Source organism: Uranotaenia lowii, chromosome 2, assembly GCF_029784155.1.
Source record: "Uranotaenia lowii strain MFRU-FL chromosome 2, ASM2978415v1, whole genome shotgun sequence".
In the NCBI taxonomy this organism is placed as follows: Eukaryota; Metazoa; Arthropoda; class Insecta; order Diptera; family Culicidae; genus Uranotaenia; species Uranotaenia lowii.
This window is the reverse complement of record NC_073692.1, coordinates 248,791,880-248,818,033: the sequence shown is the minus strand read 5'-3', so window position 1 is coordinate 248,818,033 and position 26,154 is coordinate 248,791,880. Positions and strand designations below refer to the sequence as shown.

Below are 26,154 nucleotides of genomic sequence, written 5' to 3'. Positions count from 1 at the left end.
ACTTGAAATATAAAAAGGCACAATTTAAATATTTGCATTCAATTTTAAATCAAACAGATATAATTTTACACTGTTTGTGATATAAATTTCGTTGACCGGTTGATTTTTGCATGATGCAGTGTAAAATTAAATCAAAACAGTTTATTTCTATTCAATTTTGGAAAACAGACTAATATTACATCGAAAGAAGTTTAAAATTACATCTTTTTGTAATTACACTCAAGAAAAAATAGATCACTCGTGTTTTAGATTCCGTGTACTTTTAGAAATTTTTTGCTGTGCAGTACGCCTTTATGTGCTTCGCCCAATGCAGTGTAAGAATTGCATCAAGTTGGGGCACACTGCTTCGCATTGCTCCTATAAGAAGCGTTGCTTGCATTGTGGGGAGAATCATGGGGAAGGAACATGCTTCACAGAATTTTTTTTTGACTATTACGTGTCACTGAAATTGCAACCTTTTTAAAATAAATCAACCTGTAATTAACAAAACCTGTAATTTTAAATTGTTTCCCTTGAAAGTTAACGAAGATTAATTTATTATTACAGCAAATGTCCTGTAAAAAAGTTGTACACTGAAAATTAAATGTCACGTAACTTGTTTTTCGACCTGTAAGATAACGGTAAATGTCCTGCTTCTTTTTGTTAAAGGACATTTGCGTAATTTTACAGGAAATAATTTTTGTTATGTAGACCAGAAATGTGTCTATTTCGGGGCTCACCATATGATATATCCTCTTGCGGGGCATTTCAGGCAAGCTGAGATAAACAGAGGCGCTCTTTAAAAGAACGTTCTTATGCCGCCATATTACAGAGCGCCCCTCCACCGACCCAATCTCAATCTGGTAACATTTTTCCAGTGCTGCCAGTTGATAATGATGAAACAGACACGGCTGATGAAGTACAACCAGTCTTCTCTTCAGGAGGCTCTCGGAAGCGTTCTAAGATCGATTCTCGGTCACGGCATACATAGTACACATTCTGTGGCATTAGTAAGATGCTAGCCAACATACCCACGAAAGATGTACGCTTAGTGTTAAGTTTCAGGAATCTCTTCGAGGAAACGTCAAGTTTCATTGAGATCCTATATTCGTTTTTGTTCGTTCTAAAGCCGCTTTCTTCCAAAGTATACCATCAAAAATTCCTGCTGTTATCTCTCCAAACAGGGTTGAGAAAATTCCGATTGTTGTTGACTAATACCGTATTTTTTTTTTAACCTGGAGGCAAACCAGAGGCAACCTAGGTTTGCTCTAACTGCTGTCATCGTGCTCATTTATTGCTCTAGAGGCAACCTAGGTTCGCTCGAAAAACGGACGGAGTCGCCCTGAGAAGATAGTCAGTTTTGCGAGAAGTTCACCAATACTCGCAACGTTGTTGTCAAAACATTAAACAGCTGTTTTTGGCTGAAGGCAAAACAGTTGAAATAATGAACGGGAAAATGATTTTGAAGCTCGCAGCCAAGCAAAATCGTACTATCTGCTGTCCAGTGCAATCCGGACACGAAAAAAGGCAATCCGGATGTGAAGAACCGAGTGAAGAAATCCAGAAGGGAGAACAAAATGACAGCTTGTTACAGTTGATTTCTGGAACCTTTTCGATGGTGTGATTTGAGCAAAAATATAGTTAAAAAAACCCAACCCTAATCAAAAACAAACCAACTTGTTCGACCAGATTTGGCCCACTGTATCGAACTTATTTAAAAAAAACCCGACAGCCCACAGTCCACGAAAATCTGAAAAAGAAAAAAAACTGGTCCTGTCATCGATATTTCCGGGGGTCAGTTTTGCAAGATTGGAGGGGAGTGTGGTTCTTTTTCTGCAGCGCTCACCATTCACGAGCGAGCACAAAAATTGTGAAGCCCCAGTAACCGGCAGCATAGCCATCGAAGTGTGATGTTGTGCGACTCCCGTGACGACACCAGCCACACCTCCGATCACTTGGGAAGCGCTGCACCAGCAGCAGAAAAAACAACGACTCCAGCAACAGCAACCGACTCGGCAATGTCGCGCGCGCCATTGGTGCGAGACCAGCCACACCTCCGGCTGCGAGGGAAGTGCTGCACCAGCAGCAGAAAAACGACTTCAGCAACAACATCCGACACGGAAATGTGCGCTCCATCGATTCGATACCAGCCACACCTCCGGCTGTGTGGAAAGTGCTGCACTAGCAGCAGAACAACAACAACAGCCGGCACGGCAATTGGATGCGTCGCAATCGGTGCCAGCAGCAGAACAACAACACCAGAAGCATCATGGCCAGGCCGTCGAGTGCTTCGGAGGCAACCACGAGGCAGACAGAACCGTAAAGCCTAGTCCACACTAGGCAACTTGGACTGCGATTTCGGTTGCTGAGACTTGTTTTTGTTTACATTTGCATCTCGTCTCGTCTCAAGTCTCCCGACAAGTATGGGAGACCTTCAGCAACCAAGACATAAACATAAACAAGTCTCAGCAACCGAAATCGCAGTCCAAGTTGCCTAGTGTGGACTAGGCTTAAGTCGAATCTGATCGAGACCACACTCCGAATAAAATGACCGGAAAAATCGGGTGATAAGAAATGAGCGGGCGGGTAAGAAATAAAATGTGCCAAAAGTTAAATTCAAGCAAAAGTCTCGATTTTTATTCTTTGTGGCGATGACCATCAAAACCCATTGTTATAAGCTGCATGTAAACATTTCGCTCATTCTCACGCACACCTACGTATGGAATAACTCGAAACCCGAAAGTCGTTTTTTTTATTCGGACGGTTCCAGAGCCAAATCCGGAATCAAAAAAAAATACGCCATAAGAAAAACAAGCTCCTCCTGGTTTACACGGTAGAGAATCATCACAAAACAAATCAATATTTGCGGAACCTTGTCAAACAAGAACACTAACGGAGTTTTGCCAGAATCATCCATCCAATTTGGGGTTTTTAATTTGTCCGACATTCTAAATGGAATTTGTTGGAATAGTAACCATTGACTTATATAATTCTTAATAAACTCATTCTGTTATCAACCCTCAACCCAACCAGTCTATTATATCAGGTTGTGGACCCAGCAAGCCACATAGTAACGGTTGGTTGCTTAGCAGAATAAACAAGTTGAAAATTTTTCTCAAGAAAATGGAAAATTCGAGAAACATCAAGACCGGAAGCAGTTCTGTGGCTCTTTCCATACGGGAAATTCTACGAGGTTCGGAGAACTACAGTTCTTGGGCTTTCGCGACCAAGATGGTCCTTATTAAGGAACGGACCTGGTGCGCAGTGAAAGCGAGAAACGATGAAGATCCGGCGGTGAGCGACGAGGTTTCCGAGCAAGCATTGGCCACGATATGTCTAAGCATCGACCCGAGTATCTACGGATTGGTCAGAGATGCGAAGACGGCGAAGGAAGCATGGGACAATCTTCGAAGCACGTACGAGGACGATGGCTCAACCAGAAAAATCGGACTTTTGCGAAAGTTAACGGCAATCCGATTGGTTGGCGCGGAGCGTGAAGAAGAGGTGATTTGCAAATCGACGCAGGAATATGTCAACGAGCTTTTTACCACAAGTCATCAATTGGCCGAGGTTGGTTTCAAAGTCGACGACACGTGGCTCGCAAGTTTGCTGATGAAGGGATTACCAAAACGCTACGAACCTATGATTCTTGGACTGGAATCATCTGGCATCAAGCTGACAGCGGACATTGTAAAAGCCAAGATTCTTCAAGATGTGAAGGTGTGCGAATCACAGTCTGGCTCAAGTGAAGAAGCATTTTATTCGAATCCCAAAGCGCAGAAGGGCGGTGAGAAATCGTCGATAAAATGTTACCGTTGCAATAAATTGGGCCATTATGCGTCCGAATGTAAGCAGCAGGGTGAGAGGAAAAGATCCACGAAACCGGGGCGCGACGGAAAGCAAAGCGGACATGCAGCATTCTTTGCTGCGTACAACACAGTGGAGGCGTGTACGAGACCGGAAGAGTGGATATTTGATTCTGGAGCCACCACTCATCTTTGCCGGAACAGGAACGTTATGCAAGAAGCCACTAGTATGTCTGGCAGTATCAACGTGGCGAACAATTCCGTTGTTCCTGTTGTGGCGAAAGGATCTGTCAAATTAGACGCCGATTGCGATGGTAAGAAATGTGAACTGTCCATCAGCAATGTTTTGTGTGTTCCAGAGTTGGCGATCAACCTTATGTCCGTGAGCAAGATCTGTTCCAACGGGTACCAAGTGGTCTTCAATAAAGAGTCCTGCAAAGTTTTGAGTCCAGAAAAGGAGATCGTTGCAATCGGAAAGGAAACTGGCGGTCTGTACAAGCTGAAGGTACGCACCGAGTCGGCGAATTTGGTTCAAGCCCGGAATAATTTCGAACTATGGCACCGACGGTTAGGTCATTTGTCCGTTGGTAACATGCAGCGTCTAACCGGAATGGCAACAGGAATCAATTACAACAGTAGCACCCAACTGAAGTGTGTTCCATGTATCGAAGGAAAACACAGTCGAAAATCATTCAAATCGAAGGGTAGAAGAGCAAACTGTGTATTGGAATTGATTCATACGGATTTGTGTGGCCCCATGGAGACGAAATCGATCGGAGGATGCCGATATTTTCTCACGTTTGTGGATGACGCTAGCAGAAAGGTTTTCATCTATTTTTTGAAATCGAAAAGTGAAGTTTTTGGTGCTCTCAAAGACTTCAAATCGTATGCTGAAAACCAAACTGGTGAGTCTATCAAGTGTCTCAGATCCGACAATGGCAGAGAATACCTCAATAGCAACATGGAAGAGTTTCTTCGTCAAGCAGGTATTCGTCATGAAACCAGTGTCCCTTACACTCCCCAGCAGAACGGGTTAGCCGAGCGGATGAACAGAACGATTGTCGAACGAGCTCGGAGCATGCTGTGTGACGCCAAATTGAAAAAACGTTTTTGGGCGGAAGCTGTGGCTACGGCTTCCTACGTCATCAATCGTTCGCCGATGTCGGAATTGAAGGTAACACCCGAAGAAAAGTTCACTGGCAGGAAACCGGATTTGGCCCACCTTCGAGTATTTGGTTCGGAGGTTATGGTACGCGTTCCAGATGAAAAAAGGAAGAAGTGGGACCCAAAATCGGAGAAGTGTCTCTTCATGGGATACAGCGAAAATTCCAAGGCGTATCGCGTTTATCATCCAAAGAAAAGAAACGTGATAGTGAGCCGCGACGTTATTTTCCTGAATGAAGATCAGTTTGGTGTTTCCGTTCACGATGAAGAGCCCTCAGCAGAAGTTGATCCTGTCACTTTAGTCATTGATTCCGAAGTGGATCAAGCGCCAATTACCGATGTGAAGGTCGATATAGTATCGAGCGATGATCAAGAATCGAATTGGTCCGAGTACAGCGATGCTGAAGATGGTAGCGAGGAAGAACAGCCTGCTTCCGCGCTCCCCTCACACTCAGAGGACCCACAATTGTTGGTAAGGCGCAGTGAGCGGGAGCGCTTACTCCCAGGCAAATATCGAGATTTTCATATGGGATTAGGTATTCTTCCTAAAAAGGTTTCCCCCTCCTCTCAGGATACTTTGACTGAACCCCAAACGATGAACGAAGCCCTGACGAGCGTTAACGGTTTGCAGTGGAAGGAGGCCATGAAAGCAGAATACCAGTCGCTAATCCAGAATGGTACTTGGGAGCTGGCGGACTTGCCCAGCGGGAGGAAGGCATTGAAGTGCAAATGGGTCTATCGAGTGAAGACGAATGCCGATGGGTCACTCGAACGCTTCAAAGCTCGACTCGTGATCAAAGGTTTTTCACAAGTCAAGGGTGTCGATTACACGGAAACTTATTCCCCAGTTGTCCGTTACGCTACTGTTCGTTACCTGATGGCTGCTGCTGCTCGCTTGGACCTGAAAATACATCAAATGGATGCAGTAACAGCGTTCTTGCAAGGTGACCTCGACGGGGAAGAGATCTACATGGCGCAACCCGAAGGTTTTGTAGATCAGGCTCATCCGAATCAATCGTGTCGACTAAAGAAGGCATTATACGGCTTGAAGCAGGCAAGTCGTGTATGGAACCAGAAGCTGGATGGGCAACTGCGAAAAGCTGGTCTGAAGCGATCCAGATATGACACTTGCGTCTACTTCAAAATAGAAAATAAATCGATTTTGATTGTAGCCGTGTATGTGGACGACTTGTTAATATTTTCGAACAACCAGCAACGAGTGGATGAATTGAAGAGGACTCTGGAAAGTAAATTCCAGATGAAAGATTTGGGCCTGGCGACCAAGGTCCTAGGATTCCGAGTCACCAGAACCAAGGACGAGGTGATGCTAGATCAAGAGCATTACATAGATGATCTTCTTAATCGGTTTGGTGTTGTCGATTGTAATACTGCATCAACCCCTGCCGATTTCAACCAGAAGCTTACGAAGGAGATGTGCCCACAAACCGAAGAAGAGCGGAACGCCATGAGCAATGTACCTTTCCGGGAACTAGTAGGAGGTCTTCAGTTTTTGGTACAAGGTACTCGACCCGACATCGCTTATGCTACGAATGCTGTTAGTCACTTTAGTAGTAATCCAGGGAAAGCACATTGGACGGCTGCAAAACGTATCCTGAGGTACCTGAAGCACACGAAAGAAATGAAACTGATCTATTCGAAGAAAGCTGATCGAAGGTTCTTAGGCTACAGCGATGCAGACTGGGCAAACGATCCTGATTCAAGACGATCTATCACCGGATTCGTTTTCCTTCAATCCGGCGGACCAATAACATGGAGCTGTAGAAAACAAACCACGGTGGCGTTGTCAACGACCGAAGCGGAATACATGGCGGTTTCTGCTGCTACACAGGAAGCGATCTGGTGGAAGGGAATGCGGAAAGAGCTGTTTGGAGATTCAGATCCGGTGACAATCTACTGCGATAACAAGAGTACCATCTGCCTTGCCGAAAATGAAGTTGGATATTCACAGCGAAGCAAACACATAGACATCCGACATCATTTTGTGCGCGAGAAAGTTGCTGACAAGTCTCTCAAGCTGGAACATATTGGATCCAAACATCAAACGGCAGACCTGTTGACCAAATCTCTACCATTGGCCACTTTCGAAACCGGAAGACAAGCACTTGGGATACAATAGTCACGGTTAAGGGGGGATGTTGGAATAGTAACCATTGACTTATATAATTCTTAATAAACTCATTCTGTTATCAACCCTCAACCCAACCACCCGAATAGCAAGAACCATGGTATTAAGATAACTGAACAATGATTTTCAATTTAACAATCAATTTCATCGTAGTTTCTAAATATCTTTCAACCGCTTTTAATTATGAAATCACCATAATTTACAAAGTCACAAAATACTTCATAGTTGCCGAAAATGACAGAAGTACGGTATCACAATCATTTTCTTGTGATTATTATTGTTACAGTGTACTTCATGGTAAAATGTAAATCCAAACGTACTTTAACTTTTGCTATTTCTACACATTTACAATTAACCGTGTCGAAGCTAATTTACGCGCGTTTTCTGCGGAAGTTTTCTCTTGTGCGGGTTAATTTTTTGATCGGAACTACTTAATCCGGGAAAATTAGGATTTTTTTTGCGGATTTGACGAATCGGACGTGATGGGCCCATCTGCGGTGGTGATGGTAAGTACTTTTATAGGATATTTATATTGACTAATAATTTGATAAAATCCCATTCTTTCTAGAAGCTGACGTGTAATTCCGCAGTTCCGAATTCCGACGAGGGAAGCTTTATTGGAATTAAACTGATGGATGCCGAGAGTCTCTACAGGATGGGAGTCCGAGTCTCTGGCCTAAACGTGATCAACGAGTGATTAAGTGTGTGAAGTGTTACGAGTAAGTGTTAATAAAACTTTGAAACAAATTATTTGTTTTCAATTTAATTAATCCGCAAAAATGATGACAAAACCAAAAAACAAGTAAACAAATCTCAACGTGTACACAGATTTTTATTTCAGTGGGTAAACAATAAAAATCATCATATTTTTAAGGTTTTATTGTGAACAACTGGAAGCTCAAAGAACCATGAATATCATATTTTTCAGCTTTTCAATATATGGAAAATCGCCATTTTTTTCATGGTCACGCTGCATAACAATACCCCTTTTTCATGGTTATTTTCGTCAAAACGGTGAAATGTATGGTCGAAAAATATGAACTTCAATGTGCATTCACGGTATCGAGGACGATCATAATCATTGTGTAAACCATACAATTTATGGTCTGTGAATATGGAATTCATTGTTTTTTCACGATACAATCCTATTCGGGCAGTCTATTATATCAGAATTTTTACAAACTTCCATATCGATTTTCTCGAAACTCGTTAAGTGGCTCATACGACCTGATCAAAACAAACTCTAGATATATTTTTTATCTGCACCGAAAAAATTCTTCACATGAACGCTACGTGAAAATGTACATGGATTTTTGCCACCATGAAAATCACGTGAAACCTACGTGAATTTCAGGTAGCAAACAGAGCTGGCGCAGCAAGCAGAATTCACGTAATTTTCATATTGAGTTGTATGTGAAAATAACGTAGGTCGAATGTGAAAAGGGATGCCTTCTGCTACATGCGATTCACTTAGTTTTAATTGAAATATAAACGTAGTTGAATTTTTTCGGAGCTTTTAAATAAAAAATATGTTGATTCTACAGGACATTTTATTTTTTCTTAGACACGATGCACTTTTTGTTTTCAATGGAGACTGTGTACATTTCACTTCACATACCTAACTCATAATACTGCATCGAAAATGGCATTTGGGTTGCCTCTATAGTGATTGCCTGGTCGTCCTATAGCTGCCCCAATTCCGAATTCTGTTAAAATAAGAAAAAAATGTAAATAACGAATACACAAAAAATTTTAACTACTCACCAAAAATCAGCTTCTTCATCATCTGGAATTTCTCCTTCGGAAAGTACCAACTGTTTGATCCGCGCCATATTGAGAAGTGTATTCCGTCACATAGATTTTACGTGAATAAGTTATTCGGAGCTACGTGAACGTCACGTAGAATGCACCAAATCCCTTTGTACTTGGTAAATCACTGGATTTTCACGTAAATCGAATGTGTCTTCGTTTTGACGGCAAACAGCCATGTGAATTTCACGTAAGGGTCAAGTGAATTTGTATTAGCTTCGAAATGATTCACGTAAGTCGGGCAAAAATTCACGTAGTGAGCGCCTACGTGAAAATCCAGGTGAATTTAAAGTTTTTATTTCGGTTGAGTGTGTGACGTGATGTGAACCACCTTAAAAAAAGTTTTTTTTTCGTGTATCGATCAGCCTAGTAACACCGTGAACACCTTATTGAGTAAATGAGGCAAGCTGCTTGAAGGTAGAAATTAACCTTTTTTGCCTAACTTACTGAAGTGTGTAAACATACACGTGCGCGCGAGGTAAACACAAAACAAACCGGGGTTTTCGAGTGCAAATTGTTATTTCCTGAAGATATTTCGTCCAATTTTTGAATAATTAATGCGCTAGAATCATGAAAAATCGTCCGCTTAAGCACAAAAACAAGAACTCCTTCCAGGTAATTATTTTTTGTTTTGAGAAAATATAAATTGCCCGTATTAAAATATGAAATTTCAGTTCAAAACATTCAACGAACGCATGGCCGAAGTAGACATCCGTCGATCGGCACTTTATCACGTAGAACACGAAAACGAATCACTGGAAGAGAACCAATCGTTTTTTCATCAAACCATTCAAAAATGGAGCGTTCTCAATTTGACCGAAGAATACCAGAAGTTCCAGTTGCCACTGCGTGGAATCGTTACTTTGCCACAATTGTTGCACCGGAAAGAGTTTGTCGTTGGTCACCTTATTCGTTCACTTGAAGCAGCCACCAATCTTTCGTTGCAAGCATTATTGGAGTAAGCAAAATTCAAATAGATTATTTAATTATTTTTAATTAAACTTCCATTTTCAGTACTACTCATCTCTAGATGTGATTTAGAATTACTAATCATTTTTTATCATTTTAGATTTGTGGTTGTGTTAGCCAGAGACCTTCGCGATGAGTTTACCTCACATTTCTGGAAAATATTGGATAAACTTTTAACTCTACTAGATTCCAAGGAAGCAGACCAGCTCGAATGGACACTGCTCTGTTTAGCGTCGTTGTTCAAGCTACTACGCGGATTTCTTCGGAAGGAACTTGCTTCGCTATTCGAACGGATCTTACCACTTTTGGATGATGTAAAACCCCTACATATAGTAAACTTCGCAGCAGAATGTTTTGCTTTTGTTGCCCGAGATACAAAAGACAAACGTGAACTGATCTATATGATAACATCAGGAGTTGTCGATAATCCCTCGGCTGTTATGGGATCAGGTCGTTTGATTTTCGAAATAATGCGTGGTGTAAATCAACAATTCCATAGTTGTGCTGCTGAATTTTGGTCACTCATGTTAGAGATGGTTGGACAAGAATCGGTTGAAACAAAAGGATTCGAACCGAACATTTTGTTCAAAATTTTGATTCAAACCGCTACTGATATGTTGCAGTGCATTGAGAAACAACATCTACAGCCATTCTGGGGTTCTATGTACAAAGCGGTTGACAATACACTCTGTCTTGAAAATATAGCGGAGAAGGAAACCGGTTTAAACTATCTCGTACAGTTGATTGGTGTAGTAATTGAGCATCAACACGCGAGATACCTAGATTCTAGCGATATTCTTATTGGGAAGTTGATCAAAATTGTAAACCGGTGTACCCATCTCGATCTACTGAGTCATGCAGTAAAAGTCGCTACTATAATGATGCTCTCGCACAATCTGAACCTTACTCAACTAGAGGCTAGTCGCCTTTCGAAGAATATTTTGGCGATCGGCTCACGCTCAAGGGATATTTTTGAAAACTTTGTTTTAGATTTGGCAGACTACCCATTGTTTGAAATCCTGATCTTTCCGGCCTATATTACTTTTTATGAGAAGCATGTCGATAACCGTAGCATTTCTTTGTTGGCTCAAATAATTCTGAAGAAGGCACCGCTCTGCACACATGGTTTGAATTTGGACAGTTGGAGACAGTTTCCGATTAAATTCAAAAATGATAATACCAAATCACATCTGCTGCAGATATTCAAAGGTCAGTAAGGTTATTAATTCGTTTAAAACAAACATTTCGAAGGCGGACAAACATTGTTATTAGATTTATTGTTCTGTATTAAATAGATTGTTTTTCTTTTCCAGATGCGAAGCCCAGCGCTGATAATATCGAATTTATATCTATCCTAGTTTTACTACCACATTTGACGGGTATCGACAACGACAAACTTGTTTTGCAAAAACTCAAAAGCGATATTGATCTTGTGTTATCCAGAGTAGATGATTACAACAGCTTCATTGTTTTAAATATTTTAGTCGAATGTTTGATTCATTTGTTCGAAAATAATACTGAAACATTGAATAACATCATCCACAAAACATTACCGCTGCTAACTGAAGGGAGAGAAGACTTAATTTGTACAGTTAGTTTGTGTATGAGCCAAATAGCAGTCGAGAAACCCCAGCAAATGAACGGTAAATTGTTCGACATCGTCCATGAGTTTTTGAGTCCGTTTTTGTCTTCGGTTCATAGAAAATCCCGCCTTCTGGTGACACATTGCTTCACATTGTTCAATAGGAACAAAAATACGAAAGCCAATGACGACGAATCTTTGTTTGACATTTTATATGGAATTGAATCTGTAGAGCCAACGATTCAATCGTACCGTGAACAAATCATGTTACTAAAGAAACTCGAATTCGATTCCAATTACTTTCAAACTGTTACCGATCAATCACTACAGTTGGATGCCATGAGATACGTCGTCTCGCTGCTTTCTGTGAATTTCAAACTACTTTGGAAACCAGTGAGTGAGGTACTTGAAACATATGCGGATGATTTTGACATTGGTTATTTCTGGGCGGTATACAAAAAGCAGTTAGAAACGTCAATGAATGGTGTGAAACTTGGCAATTCCGAGCATCCACAGTGTGAAGGCGACAACCAAAACGATATACTGCAAAAAATCATAAAGTACAACTTCGAGAACACGCTCGATAAAGTGGATTTTGTTAACTATCGAGTTCAACTGTTGACAGCTTTGGCAAACTTTAATCGCATTTTTGAGTCTAAAAATCGCGATATAGTTTTAGCATTTTTTAAATTTATTGAAACAGAGTATCGAGTGAAACAAGAGATGTTGCGTGGTAATGATAGTAACAACGATACACCAAAGGCGACACAAAAAGTTTTGATAGCCTTTTTGAACATATTTGCCAAAGTGAGAAACCCGAAAACCATCTACAAAGCCGATCATCTGTACACATTTTACGAAGAACTACTCTCGCATCGTAGCTTTGAGGTGCAGAAGCTAGCTCTAGATTGTATTTTTACGTATGACAATTCTGTTCTGATTCCGTACAAAACAAACTTGTACAACCTAGCTAGCGAAAAAACGATAAAGGAAGAGATTCAAAGTTTTTTCAAATCTGATGAAAGCAACCAGGATAAGCTACAGTGCGTTGTACTGGATGAGCATCGACCAACCGTAAGTTTGAAAACAATTAACTGTCTACATCAATGTTGATTTCATTGTTATGTGCAAAACAATAAAATAATTCTGTATATTACATTTTTAGGTAATACCAATGGTTCTAAAAATTATACATACGAAAATGGTTCAAAAGGCAACGTCCACAGAAATGAAGCAATTATTATTGAGATTTGTGGGCAACTTTTCGGAACAAGAAATTAGTATATTCATCAGTATGTCATTAAACTATTTTGAAAATTTACTTCAGTCCAATCCCCTTGAAACGCATCGGAAAATTAGCGAAAGCTGCAAAAACTTTACTGAAGAGATGCCATTGTACCGAATACAAGTGCTGATGAAAATGATTGATGACATTCGGGATCGGTTTGCCGGTTTGAAAGATGAGAGCTTCACGCGATATTTATTGCATATAAAAATTTGTATGGATTCTATCTTGCTTAGAATGGATCACGCGACCGTGAAACATTTGAAATCACAAGCATTGCTCAATTTGGTTGAGTTTTTCGAACATTTTGACGAATATTGCTGGTCCAAAGATGAACTAGAAGCAATTTTCGAAGTCTATGTATGGTCTCAACTGGAAAAATTGGAAATAGAATGCATCCATTCACCTACACCTTTGTTAAAATTGTTTGTTTGTTGGAGCAAAAACCCGCGCTTACATCAGCTGCTGGTCAAGTATAAGAATGATTCCAATCAAACTTCCTTGAAAAGAATAATAAATTTGGTAGTTTGTGGTAAAGCAAGTGAAGCTGTTTGTCAAGAGATCTTAAAGTTAGTCATGAATATGTTGAGTTTGGAGAGTGGAGAATCACGTGGTACTCTCGCCGTGCAAAACGTGCTCCAAATCGACGAAAATGAGTTGATTGAAAATAATCTGAATGCAGGTACCTACCTGTTGACTCCATTTTTCCCTGAAATACTCGACTATCTCCAGCAGGTGCTAAAACGCAAGGGTTCTATCAACAAAGATCAGCTGGCGGTTTTAACACGTATTGCGGATTACGCCACTGATGCTGAAACATGTGAAGCATTGGTTAAGATGTTGGTACCGATGACGATTCGTAAAATTTCTTTACCCAATACCGAACCTGAAACAATACAGCAAATGCATGCTGCCATTTCAGCGTTGGTAAAATTAGTTCCGGAACCAGAAAAATATTTGCGTCAAATAGGGCTACTGCTCGAACGTGTGCAGGATCTGGGTGAGTTTGTGTTTGCTTCGTATGAACCTTATTTCCCGACTGACTGTAGTGAATAGACGGGGATATATTTAATAGGACATTCAGGATACACAGCAGCTCAGGTGCATCGTTATGGCATTGATGAGTTAATTCGACAAGACCCTCACTAAGCTCGTTTAAAGCTTAAACCTCGCAAAGTTATTAGCGTGTAAACTTACATGATCTGTGTCTTCAAGAGTAAGAGAGAGAGAGAGAGAGAGAGAGAGAGAGAGAGAGAAAAAAAAGGAGAGTGAGTAAGTGAGCACGGACGTTCCTGGAGGAAAAACGAGCATGCGAATAAATTTGGTAGCAGATTCAGATTTCATGTATCCCCGTCTATTCGGTCTATTCACTACACCGGTCATCAAACCTATGTAGATTAGTTAAATGATTCGATTAGTAAAGCTGCAAATGATATGAAATTTCAAAACGACTTAAATCGAAATAAAAAAAATCTGTTTAAATTTGAATCTAGCAAGATAAAAAATGTAATTTGTGCATATATTTCAGCCACACGAAAAATTATTCTTGAAATAATTGAACGAATCACTAGCGCATCGGAATTATTGGTTTATCAACAGTGCATTGCAATAATTCGAGATATGAACGCCATGGACAAACGATGGCTTGATCAACCCGATTACGATAGACGCCTGCAAGCATTTCGAACTGTGGATCAGCTTTTGGAAGAAAAAACCATCAATATGGATCTATCAATCCTTTTTATTCATCAGTGCTTTTACTATCTCAAAACAGACAAAGATCTCGCAATTAGAGACAAAGCCAATTACTACGTACAAAAGCTTGTTATATTTAGCGTCAACAATCGGACAGACGAACAAGTGCACGATGTCCGGTATCTTATAGATCGTGTGATACTCACATCTCTAATGAAGGGAGTTAAAGATAAAAATATAGCTACCAGAAATGAGGCCATACAACTTCTTGGCAATTTAAGCCGAGAATGTTCCGATTACAATAACGTGTTTGCCGATCTGCACCATTTCACTAACAGCCGTGATCGCGAAATCGATTTTTTCGATAATATAACTCATCTACAAATCCATCGTCATCGGCGTACCATGAAGTTATTTTGTAAAATTGCACGCCAGCTGAAAGAGCCTCTCACTCCAAATACGCTGGTAAATTTTGTATTACCGATTGTATCTTCTTACCTGTGTTGTGAGGAGTATCGCAAAAAAGCCAAACTTACCGAAGCAGCTATAAGTTGTGTGGCCACCATCAGCAGAATGCTTCCATGGCCGCATTACAAAACACTCCTTAAACAATATCTTGGCAAAATGAAGCAGAGTATTGAGTATCAGAAACAACTTATTCGATTAGTAACAGCGTTGTTAGATAATTTTCATTTTGATCTTTCCCTGGCAAATAACAATTTAAGTGACGTTGATTCTAAATTTTATGAGAATTCACAGAAAACCGATACTTGGTAAGTTCTAATGTGATAAATATACATTCAATATAACTTTTCATCATGTTTAACATTTCAGTATTGAAAGCGAAGATCATGAAACTATCGATGAACCACTGGTAACTGCCCAAAAAGAAACTATGAATGATAGTTTGAAAAAAATATATTCCAGAATATCTTTTAAAAATAAAACGATACTCGATAAGCCACATGCCGAGGAAGTTCTACATGAAATTGCCAAAATATTAATTCCTGATCTTTTTTCCACTATCAACTATCGGGAAACGCAAAACACAATAAAACTGAATGAGCGCAAAGAACGATATAAACGCGAGAAAGAAGATATGCTTAAAATACCTATTGCCACAGCGATTGTAAAATTGCTTCAAAAGCTACCGCAAAAGTTTATCGAGCTTAATCTTCCTAAGTTAACTATAAAAGTTATAAACTTTTTAAAATCAAATCTAAAACAAGTGCGTAACATTGCACGCGATACTTTAAAAAATATTATAGTATCAGTAGGGCCATCCTTCCTACGAGCAATTCTTGAAAATTTGGTAGCTGTGTTGACAAGAGGATTTCAGGTTCACGTGCTAGTTGCAACAGTCCACACTATTCTTGATGCAATCAAAGAACAACTAAACTGTACCATTGTAGATGACATCTTACAACTGGCGTTGAATCTGTGTATTAATGATATTTTTGGACATTTGTCTGAAGAAAAGGAAGTAGGATCTTTATCGAGGAAAACACCTGAAGCAAAACCAAACAAAAAAAGTTTCCTTACTTTGTATATATTAGCAAGGCATATGAGTGAGAGGTCTACTCTAGATTTGATAATACCCTTCAAAGAAATTCTTGTGAAAACTAATTCCAAAAAGACCGTTTCAAAGGTGCAGGAAGCGCTAGGCAAAATTGCAGAAGGATTATGTAATAATACAAACATCAGTTCCGAAGCATGTTTGATATTCGTGTTTGGTATAGCTTCTGAAAGCATTCCAGATTTGGTTTGCGGTAAAAAAGTAGTATTGTCAGACACACAGAAAAATAAAATGAAGATCAGTAGACCCGATATATATCTAATCCCGGCCGAACCAAAACGAAGAGGGGCACTCAGTCATAATCCGGCGACTCTTGGTACTAAAACAAATGCGCATGTCCTTATGGAGATGAGCTTAGAAATACTGCACGTGCTCATTAAGAAGAATCAAATTCTAACCAACGACTACGAACCGTTCATTGAACCACTTGTGCCCATACTAATCGGCTCTATGGAGAGCAGTCACCTTAAAGTGGTTATGCTTAGCATCAAATGTATTTCTGTTATTTGGGCGTCCAAGCTTCGGCTTGAAGAGCTCGAAAGGAATACCGAACAGTGTTTAGACAATTTGTTGAAAATTCTTCACAAATATGCAACAGCGGTTTTGAGTCAATTAGATGAAAATTTTCAACTAGTTAAATCGTGCTTCAAGGCCGTAGTAACGCTGCTCAAATTTAAGAAACAGTTTGCGGTAAGTGACAAGCAGCTTAAAGTCTTGTTGCTGTATGTTGAACAGGATTTACCTTATCCGGAGCGACAAAATATGGCTCTCATCTTGCTGCGTGCAATAGTGGACAGAAAATTGCGGGCTGAAGAAATGGCAGCTATCATTAAAAAAGTCGCTGAACTCAGCATCATGAGTGAGAATTCGAAAACCAGGTATGTGCTTCGAATTGTTTTATTATTCAAACACAAAATATTGAAGTTTGATTCATTCGCTGGATATTCCTATAAGGTGCACCGAAACAAGTGCAAACGGATTTCACCATAGTTCAACTTTCACATGTCCTAGAAAAATATGTAGGTATATCTTCAAAAATAATCAATTATCGTTCGTCGCATCACTAAAATAGTTCTAAACATATTCCCGTTGAAAGTGAAAAATTAAAAAATGTTGGTAAGAAGTTTACTCTTGCTCCTTCTATGGGTCTTCATTTTTGCTGACTGTTGTTTTAAGCAAAAACCAAGGAATGAAAGAATTTTAAATATCGGCTTCAGATACAACACTTTGGATTCCCCTTCTGACCATTCTAATATAATGCTGAACCATTTCGTGGATAAATTTTATGAAATGGCCGATGTTACATGGCTCAAAGATGCGTTTGCACTTACCCTTACCCTCGGCATTTGTACCGCTGTGTGGATTGACAAGAGTGAATATTATTTTCACAACTTTCAGGATGTACTGAAAATTTATCATAAATTTTCTGCTTTCACTTGAATATCAGTTCGAAACACCCAAGGGAAAAGCGGATTTGAATGCTCTTTTTTGAAGTCAAAATATTCAAAACGAAAACACACTTTTTATGCCTCTTACGTACCTACTTGAATTTTTGTGTAATCAAACAGTGCAGTGTTTTAGTGAATATTTTGAAGGAAATTTAGTTTGTCTATGTTAGATTGTTCGTTTGGGCCTATACAACAATTTTTAGAAGAAAATGTTTATAAAATGTTTCTAAACAGAGAAAAGTTGAATGTTTGCACTTGTTCCGGTGTACCTTATGATTTTTTTCTTATTGTCTACTGTAAGGAATATATTTTTCCATTTAAATTATTATTTTCTAAAATATTTTCGTTTCTTTAATTTTCCATTTTTTCTGCAATAGGGAGGAATGTCGACAGGTGCTACTAAATTACTTGATAAACTATCCTTTGGGCAGCAATGTTGATCACTTGATCAATTTCTACATCAGTCAGCTGGAATATGAGGTCATATCCGGACGCGAATCAGCTATTAAAATGTTTTTATCTATATTTAAGACATTCCCCGCTGTAAGTTTTATGAACTTTTCGATTACATTAGGGCATGCATAAATAATATATTTTTTATAGGAATCATTGAACGCAAAGGCCCCTTTTTTCTTTTTATCCCTCGGAGTACGGCTTATAAACGAAGAATCAACGGATTGCCGAATAATGGTTGCAGAATGTTTAGAAGCGTTGTTCGAACGTTGTGATATAGTTCGCAGAGATGAGTTATTCGATCTGATACTAACTATGCTCAAGGATGAAAAATTAGCTCATCGTGAGCTTGCTGCTCAGTTAAGCATTCGATTGATGAACGTCGAGAAAGAGGAAATCCGTAGTCGCTTGACCAAATTACTCCCTGCATTGCTTTTTACGATAACAGAGGTAGACACTGAGAGTGTTGGAAGATTTGTTAAGCTACATGGCAAATGTCTATCCGCTGATGATAACGACAAAATGATAGTGAAGTCAAGAGACCATGCGCTACTCCAAGTGTTGAATGCCACGAACCGTCTTTTTGAAATATGTCCAGATGTAATTTCATTTCAACAGTTTGACGAAATTATGGATGAACTTGCCTACACCGTCCAAACTCTACTAACTCACGGACATGAATGGGCTCGATTAGGTGCCCTCAAGCTCCTCGGACAGTTCCTAGGTTCATTGGATTTTGAAATAATTGGTAAAACTATATCGGACGGAGAAAACTTGAATCGAAGACAGTTCATCTATAATGATCCGTTGAATGATGTTCGAGCGATTGTTCTGGATATGTGTTCTCAATTAGATCCACTCCATGCTGATGAAGAAATTGCAGGCTTAGTAGTACAAAATTTACTATACGTAGCCAATGTTCTAAAGTTCGCTCCATTAAATAATAATGATGATAAAAAGATCAACTTAGCTTGGTTAATACGACGAGTACGATACATTATACAAAGTGAAATAGCAAAAGCGCCGAAATCTATTATTTTGGTAAATAATTAAAACGTTTAGGTTTAAATCTATATATAATGGTATATTTTATTCTAGCGGCGACATATGTTCAACTGGATGGAAGCGCTAGCAGAGCTAATTGATGTTTCGACTATTGTTGAGCTAGCTCCAGGTCTCTTGTCACCTGTGGTGCGAGAATTAAGCGACAAAGATCACTTAAACGAAGATTTGAAGCAAATTGTGATCAATGTTTCCGACAAAATACGTGCTAAACTTGGAAGCGAAAAGTATGATATGATTCGTTTGGAAATGTTATCTAATTTGCAGAAGAAACGTGCAATGCGACAAAGGGAAATTGCAGTCGAGAAAATACACAATCCAATAGAAGCTTCCAAACGAAAGAATGCCGTGAAAATGCGTAAGAAGGAAGCAAAAAAGCGGAAAATAGAGAACCGTAAACGAAAAGCATCAGTAACAAAAGGATACAAACAGAAACGAAAACGTCAAAATCTGGAAGACTTGTTTCAAAATTAATTCTCTATTGCATATATTTTAATGATTATGGTTATTCATAGCATTGCGGTAAGATCATATAAGTTCAGAGTAAAAAAAAATAAACAGATTCCGATACTAATTCTTAATTTTTGACGCCGAACATCCTATTAAAACAACGTTTTCGTTCCCGGTTGAAAATGTTAAAGGTATTAGGTACTCGCAACTGCACACCTGTGAATGAAATCGAAGAACCAGAAGAGAAAAGCAAAACGGACAGAAATGGAGGCTATTGTTGAAATAGCTGAACTGACATGAAGCGAAGGCGAAAGTTGCATATCGTCAACAGTGGTCTTTTGTTCGGCCGTTTTCCGGACATGCGGCGTTGTATATAATGGGGCCATCCTTCGGGGGAAATGAAAGATGTGAGTATTTTCAAGTTATGAAGTCATTATAGTTTAGACTTCTAGTCTAAGACTTCTAAACTCACAAAGACAAGTGCATTGATTCATCGTTATTTTTTAACGTTTGTATATGAAGTTCATATTGACTCATCAGACTTTTTAATCGTCATGTTCCGTGGGCTTGATTGAGTGCGAATTTTTATCACTTTGATAGAAATGGGTATACCTTGACGTATACTGCCCCTACTCGCATAACAGTCCCATATGAATTTTCGTCATTTTTCATCTAACCTGACAGTTCGTCATTTTGAACATAAGGCTTCAATATAAAACAATAAAAAAAGAGATTTTGTTCTAGAAATTTTGAAAAAAATATCAACTTGTGGCTGTCCCATATGAAATATACCCGCATAACAGTCCCATATGTGAAATATCACGGATTTAGTTACTTTTCAATGCTTCTTTCGGCGAAATAGTCTTTGATTTATTGCTTCGAATCATTTAAAAAAGATTTAAACTCACTTGATGTCGAATTATGCACACTAGTTCTCGAAGGCAGGTCAGTAAGAAGGAAGGAATGTCTTCCTGAGCAAAAAACTAACCGATGCAATCAAAATCGTAAAAAGATTCAACTTACAATGAAGAATTCACGATATTTTTCCAAAAGAGTGTTTCTTTTTCTGATAACTGCATTTAGAAGTTCAAAAATGATCAATTTAAGTTTAAGAAAGAAGCTTGGTTAGCAAAACATATTCTGGATGGGACTGTTATGCGAGTAGATTTGAAAAAGGTCTCAAATATGCTCGCATAACAGTCCCATAACGAATAAAATGGTGCTCCCGACGTTACCGATGGCCCAATTTCTAAAATTTCAGGTCGTACGATTTATTATGACAACCTAGAACACATTCCATCAAACGATTTTCGTTTATGCTGAATGTAATGGTTATAGTTTAAAAATATATTCCAAAACAGAAAAAGCTGATTTTCTCGCTTGCTTGTTTTTGCATATGGGACTGTTATGAAAGTAGGGGCAGTATAGCAACATAAATTAATACTTAGTGATACTATCACAGTTCAGTGTTGCTACAGGCATCAACGGATCACTTCCAACCATAAGTGGAACGGAACCCCTAGATGCTGATCCCACGGATTTTCACAAATGCTCAATCACATGGTCAACGTGGTCCGATCAGAAATGATTGACCTATTATTTTTTTATGAACCTTTTTAAATACTCTTTAATATTTTTAATTTATAGGGAAGAATGACCCTGGCAGTTAAACTTCCTTGAAAAAAAAAACTTATGTTTTTTAGATCAGGTGCAGTTTTTTTTTCAGATATATGTATTCAAACAGTTAGAAATATGTAGGTTAACAAATGGCAATACCATTTTCCCCCAATGCTCCAGTGGATGTGTATTTGCGGTTTATGAATTACGAAGGCTTATTCTTCTTCTTCTTCTTCTTCTTCTTTCTTTTGCTGACTGTTTTCCTCAGTCAGCGGGGTATTATGGCACAGCTTTGTTTGCTATATTGCCAACGATGTTTTGTTTATAGTCTGTTATGGACTTCCCTTCTTGTGTGGGTGGTTTTTCAGAGACAGAGAACGTTTGACATTAAATTTCGAGTTTGGATTCCTTTAAGTAGGCTACTACTTTTTTGAAAACCTCTGTGTTTTTTGTTGTAAAGATCTGGCTGATATTGCGAAATTTATCCAGTTCATATTTTTGCCTTACTTGGTGATGTTTTATGCAGTGAAACAGTAGATGTTCCGAGTTTTCTATCACGTCGCAGGTGTCGCAGATGCAATCATCTGTTTGTTTCATCTTCCAAAGCCAGTAACGAGAGTAGTCGTGACCTGAGAAGATGCGATTCAGAGTTCGGGTTTCGAAGTTACTGATGTTTAAATTATGATACCAGGGTTTGTGTGGAATATTGTTTTGTAGTTGAAAGAACTTACTACCTTTCCCCTTTATTGCAGCATATTCTAAGTACCAGTTTTGTGCATTTTCTTCGCTCAAGTTTTCAAAAAATTTGAAGCCATCGTGGATGAAGATTTTGTTTTTGTGGATTTGGTCCAGCTCTAGTGATCTTTTTGCCAAGGAATCAGCTATTTCATTTCCTCTGACATCCACATGCCCGGGGATCCATTGGATTGTGGTGTTTAGTTCGGCTATTATGTGTAAAATTTTAAAAGTCGTTTCGTCACATTCTTGTTCTTCAGCGTGGTTACTAAGATATTCGCATCCAGATTTAGAGTCAGTCATGACTACGGCATTTAATAATCCTTCCTGCTGTATGTATTGTACAGCCACGAAAATTGCTTCCAGCTCGGCGGACATTATGCAGACCATATTCTCCAGTTTACGACTTACTCTGTAATTTGTTCTTTCATGGAAGATTCCTATTCCGCAAGCTTCATGGTTGCTCGATGCGTCTGTGTATATTATCTGTCGGTTTTTGTATTTTCCGTGTATGAGACTTAGGGTAAGTTGTTTAAGGACCTTTTTGTCCGTTGCTTTTTTTCTCCATGAACCTTCTGTTAATTCTGATTTTATATTTACTTGTATTTTCTGTACTTTTCTTATTGCAGGTGCTATGTTGTTAAGAATGTTGAAGTGAGACTGAGCCAGGCGATTGATGAAAGTTTGTTTCTCTGAACCGGAATGTTGGTTGTCTTCTAATTGCTTCTTGATCGGCGAGTTGGTGTAGAAGTGTTTCACCAGTTGTTTTCCTGTGGTATTAATCCTACGGAAACTCGGTGGTATTTGGCCAGCTATTGCGTATAATGTGTTCAGGGGTGTTGATTTAGTACAACCTGTTACTTTTCGGAGGCATTGGTTACTTAAAATGTAATTTTTTCCAGATTCGTCTTGCATGCTGAACCGTACACGCTACTGCCATATTCTATGCAACTTCTGAAGAAGGCATTGTACGCTAGTCTTAAAGTTTGTGGATGTGCTCCTGTTCTAATTCCACTTATAACTTTGATAATGTTTAATCTTTGTGCTAAGTTTTTTGTTAATTCCCGTATATGAGCGCCATAGCCCAGTGCCTTGTCTAACTGCCTCGGCATACCACCACTTCAAGGAAAAGTATCCTGGTCTACGGCGCATCGCACTGGAACAGTCTACCACTTCAATCCAGATCGGCGGAATCTATGGCCGTCTTCAAGAAATTGCTACGTCAGTGATTCTATTTAAAGAGTGAAATCTCAAGAAACTGTATGCAATCTCACTTAAAGTTGACTATCCTTGACCTTGTACAACAGTTATATGCTAACTTTGAGGCTACCGTAATTTCGAATAATAAACTTAAACTTAAACTTAACGTGATTCCTAGATATCGATGAGTTCGTACAGATTCTATTTTCGTGTTTTCTACGTAGATATCAAGATCTTTGGAGCTGTTAAGGAAAAGGAGACCTTTTGTTTTCAGTGGATTTAGCTTGAAATTTAGTTCTTCCGCTTTTTCTTTGAACCTGTTTAGATAGGCATTTCCCCTAGCGTTTACTTCGTCAAGTGTCTTGCCTTCTATCAAGACAGCGAAGTCGTCGGCGAATTGGACCATCATTACTCCGTCAATTCGGATTTTGTGTAAGCATGATGTGTAGACATTGAACAATGTTGGTGACAACACATCCCCTTGTGGCAAACCTTGAGTTACAAATCGTGTCATAAGAGTCTCACCTACTTGAAGCTGTACTTTTCTGTTTTTTAAGAACGATACACACCATTGTGTGTATTCAGGAGGGACATTCATTGCTATCATATTTGCCTCCAGTTTCTCAACCTTCACAGCATTGAAGGCGTTTGTAAGGTCAATGAATACAATGGCAGCATACATCTTTCGGTGTTTGATTTGTGTTATTCTATTTGTTACGTACTCCAAGCAACTAGTGGTGGATTTTTTCTTCCTGAATCCAAATGATAGATCTGGTAGTTTCGATTCGGTTTCTAGAAACGTCTGCAGTTTTTCTAGCAAGGCCGCATTTGTTAGTTTTAATAAGCAGTTAAGAAGGGATATGGGTCTCGTACCTTCTAGTGTCTCTGGGTTTTTGTTGGCTTTAGGGATTGCAATAATTTGTATGGTCTTCAGTGGTTCACTTATTTTGTTATGTCTCCATATTGTGTTTAGGTCGTTGATTATGTTATCTCGAATGGCGGGTTGGAGCTGAAAAATCATTTGATATGTAAGCCCATCCGGGCCAGGTGCCGAATTTTTGGCTCTACCTCTACATTTTTTAGTAAGAAATCTATTCCAGAAATCTACGGTCACTAGATCATAGTTTGCTGTGGATCTGATCGAGTTATTTTCCCAACTTTCTCTAGGAAAGTGTTTGTCAAGGAATTTATCTGCCAAAGTCGGATCAACGTGTACTAGAATGTTGTTCATATTTCGTTTTTTCCCAGCCAGTCTTCTCAGTTTTTCCCATATGATAGACGACGGTGTGTGGGGGTCAAAGCTAGCGATAAAGTCTTGAAATTTTTGCTTAGCAGAATCGTTTTTCTTCTTTCTGAAAATTGCCTCTTTTCTTTTAAGTATAAGTAACTCAGTTATACCTCCGGTTCTGTTAAAATTGATTCTTGCGTCTTTTTTTTTCCTCCCACGCCTGCTCTACCTCTTCGGACCACCAGTATTTGGGAGTAAATTTATTTTTCTGTTTTGCCGATTTCAAAATTATTTTCATTTCCCTTTGTAGGTCGTTGACTGATGAAATTTTCCCGTTATCTAGACTTTTCAACCCATCCATAACCGTTTTCCTATTTGTAAAGTAACCGTATGTTTTTTGAAAACCAATTTCTACAGTACTTTCAATGGCAAGGTGTCGGCTACCTATTCCATAGTCTAGCGTTAACATTTTTGTTTCAAGCATAATTGGAGGTGTAACTATTACGAGGTCTATCGCCGAGGGATTTTTGTTTAGTTCTGCTGGAATGTACGTAGGGTCTCCTTTGTTCAGTAGGACTAAGTTTTCGTCGTTGAGCATGTCAAACAGGATTTCACCCTTCCTATCGGCGTGGAGTGGATCCCATGACTGGTGATGAGCGTTCATGTCTCCGCCTATGAAAGCTTTTCGAAAGCTGTCAAAAGTTGGAAAATTTGTGATAAAGATTGTTTGAACTCGGTTTCGTCTAAACTTGGGGCTGCGTAAATGGAAATAACAAGAAGGTCTGAAGGGAGGATTTGTCTGCCAATAGCTTGTATTTTTGGGGAGCATGGAATGTTAATCTCTTTGGATTTTATTCTTTTGTTGATGAGTATACCCGCACCGCCGTAGCCGTCATCTCTGGATGAGTAATATGAATAGTACCCTGGTATCTGATACTTAACCCTCTCGTGTTCTTGTTTTGTCCAAGTTTCAGAAACTAGGATCGCATCATAGTCGTCTTTAATAGCTACTCTCGTTAATTCATCTTTATTTTTTTCGATGCTTTGGATATTTAGTTGTAAAATCTTCAAACTCATTTTATTGATAAGTGAAATGTACTTACGTTTTCTCTGCTCTTTTTAATAACCTTTTCCTTGGTTTACCTAATTAAGTCCTGTTGGTTTGTTTTTGCCTAGATCTGCTTCGGCTTCTGCGATCATGGCCTCGGGCCAACATATCATTTGATTCGCGGGATTCTTCTTCTTCACTGGACATTGAGTTGACTTTTTCTTTTTGGCTTAGCTGCTTGTTAATTTCTTTTCTTTGTTGTTCTTCTGTATGTCGCGCCCATTTCTCAAAATCTGATGGTTTAAACATGTTGAAAAGTGCCACGCCATTTCTTTCTTCTTCCTTGTTCGCCGTCCGCTTTTTCTTGTCAGCATATACGTCTACTTGCTCGGAGATAATGGCTTCCTGCAAAGGTCGTTTTGGTTTTGATTTATTTTGGTACTCTGGTCTCGTTCTGTAGTTTCCTGATGTCATTGCAGCAAAACTTTGCGGTAGTTTGGGGAACTCTCCGATGTTTTCCAGTAGTTCATACCGGTTCTGGGTTAGTACGGGATTTTGTTCTTGGGCTTCCAGGTACGTCAAACTGGTTTTGGCCATTATTGTTTTAATGTTTCTTTGCCTTATCCGCTCAGGACAATCCTGATCGGATGTTTTGTGGTCTGCATTGTTTCGACAGTATAGACATTTTTGTTTGTTTTTGCATTCTTCGTTCTCATCATGATATTGTGTACAGTTAGCGCATCTGGCTTTCGACCGACAGTTTTCCGTTTTGTGATTATAGCGTAGGCATTTATTGCAGAATTCAGGCTTGGTGAAAAATGGACGTACCTTGTTTATGCAGCAGAAAAAATATACCTCTGCCGGCAGTTTGTTCGCCCTAAATGTGATGCTGATCCGGTGAG

At 39.2% G+C, this 26,154-nt stretch overlaps 1 protein-coding gene across 3 annotated transcripts; it reads left to right on the top strand.

Moving 5' to 3' along the window:
• Window positions 1-9,383: 9,383 nt before the first annotated feature.
• On the top strand, window positions 9,384-19,825 carry LOC129746364 (small subunit processome component 20 homolog). Of its 3 annotated transcripts, none has more exons than XM_055739990.1 (11): window positions 9,384-9,519; window positions 9,579-9,862; window positions 9,974-11,082; window positions 11,187-12,529; window positions 12,621-13,740; window positions 14,269-15,208; window positions 15,270-16,889; window positions 17,837-18,002; window positions 18,063-18,953; window positions 19,011-19,496; window positions 19,623-19,825. In XM_055739990.1, exons 1-10 carry the CDS (start codon window positions 9,475-9,477, stop codon window positions 19,446-19,448), a joined length of 7,956 nt encoding a protein of 2,651 aa, XP_055595965.1. In that variant the 5' UTR covers window positions 9,384-9,474; the 3' UTR covers window positions 19,449-19,496; window positions 19,623-19,825. The 3 variants fall into 3 exon arrangements, with proteins under 3 accessions (XP_055595965.1, XP_055595963.1, XP_055595962.1); XM_055739988.1 differs by having other exon boundaries at window positions 19,616-19,825; XM_055739987.1 differs by lacking the exon at window positions 19,623-19,825 and having other exon boundaries at window positions 19,011-19,562.
• The last annotated feature ends 6,329 nt before the right edge of the window (window positions 19,826-26,154 follow it).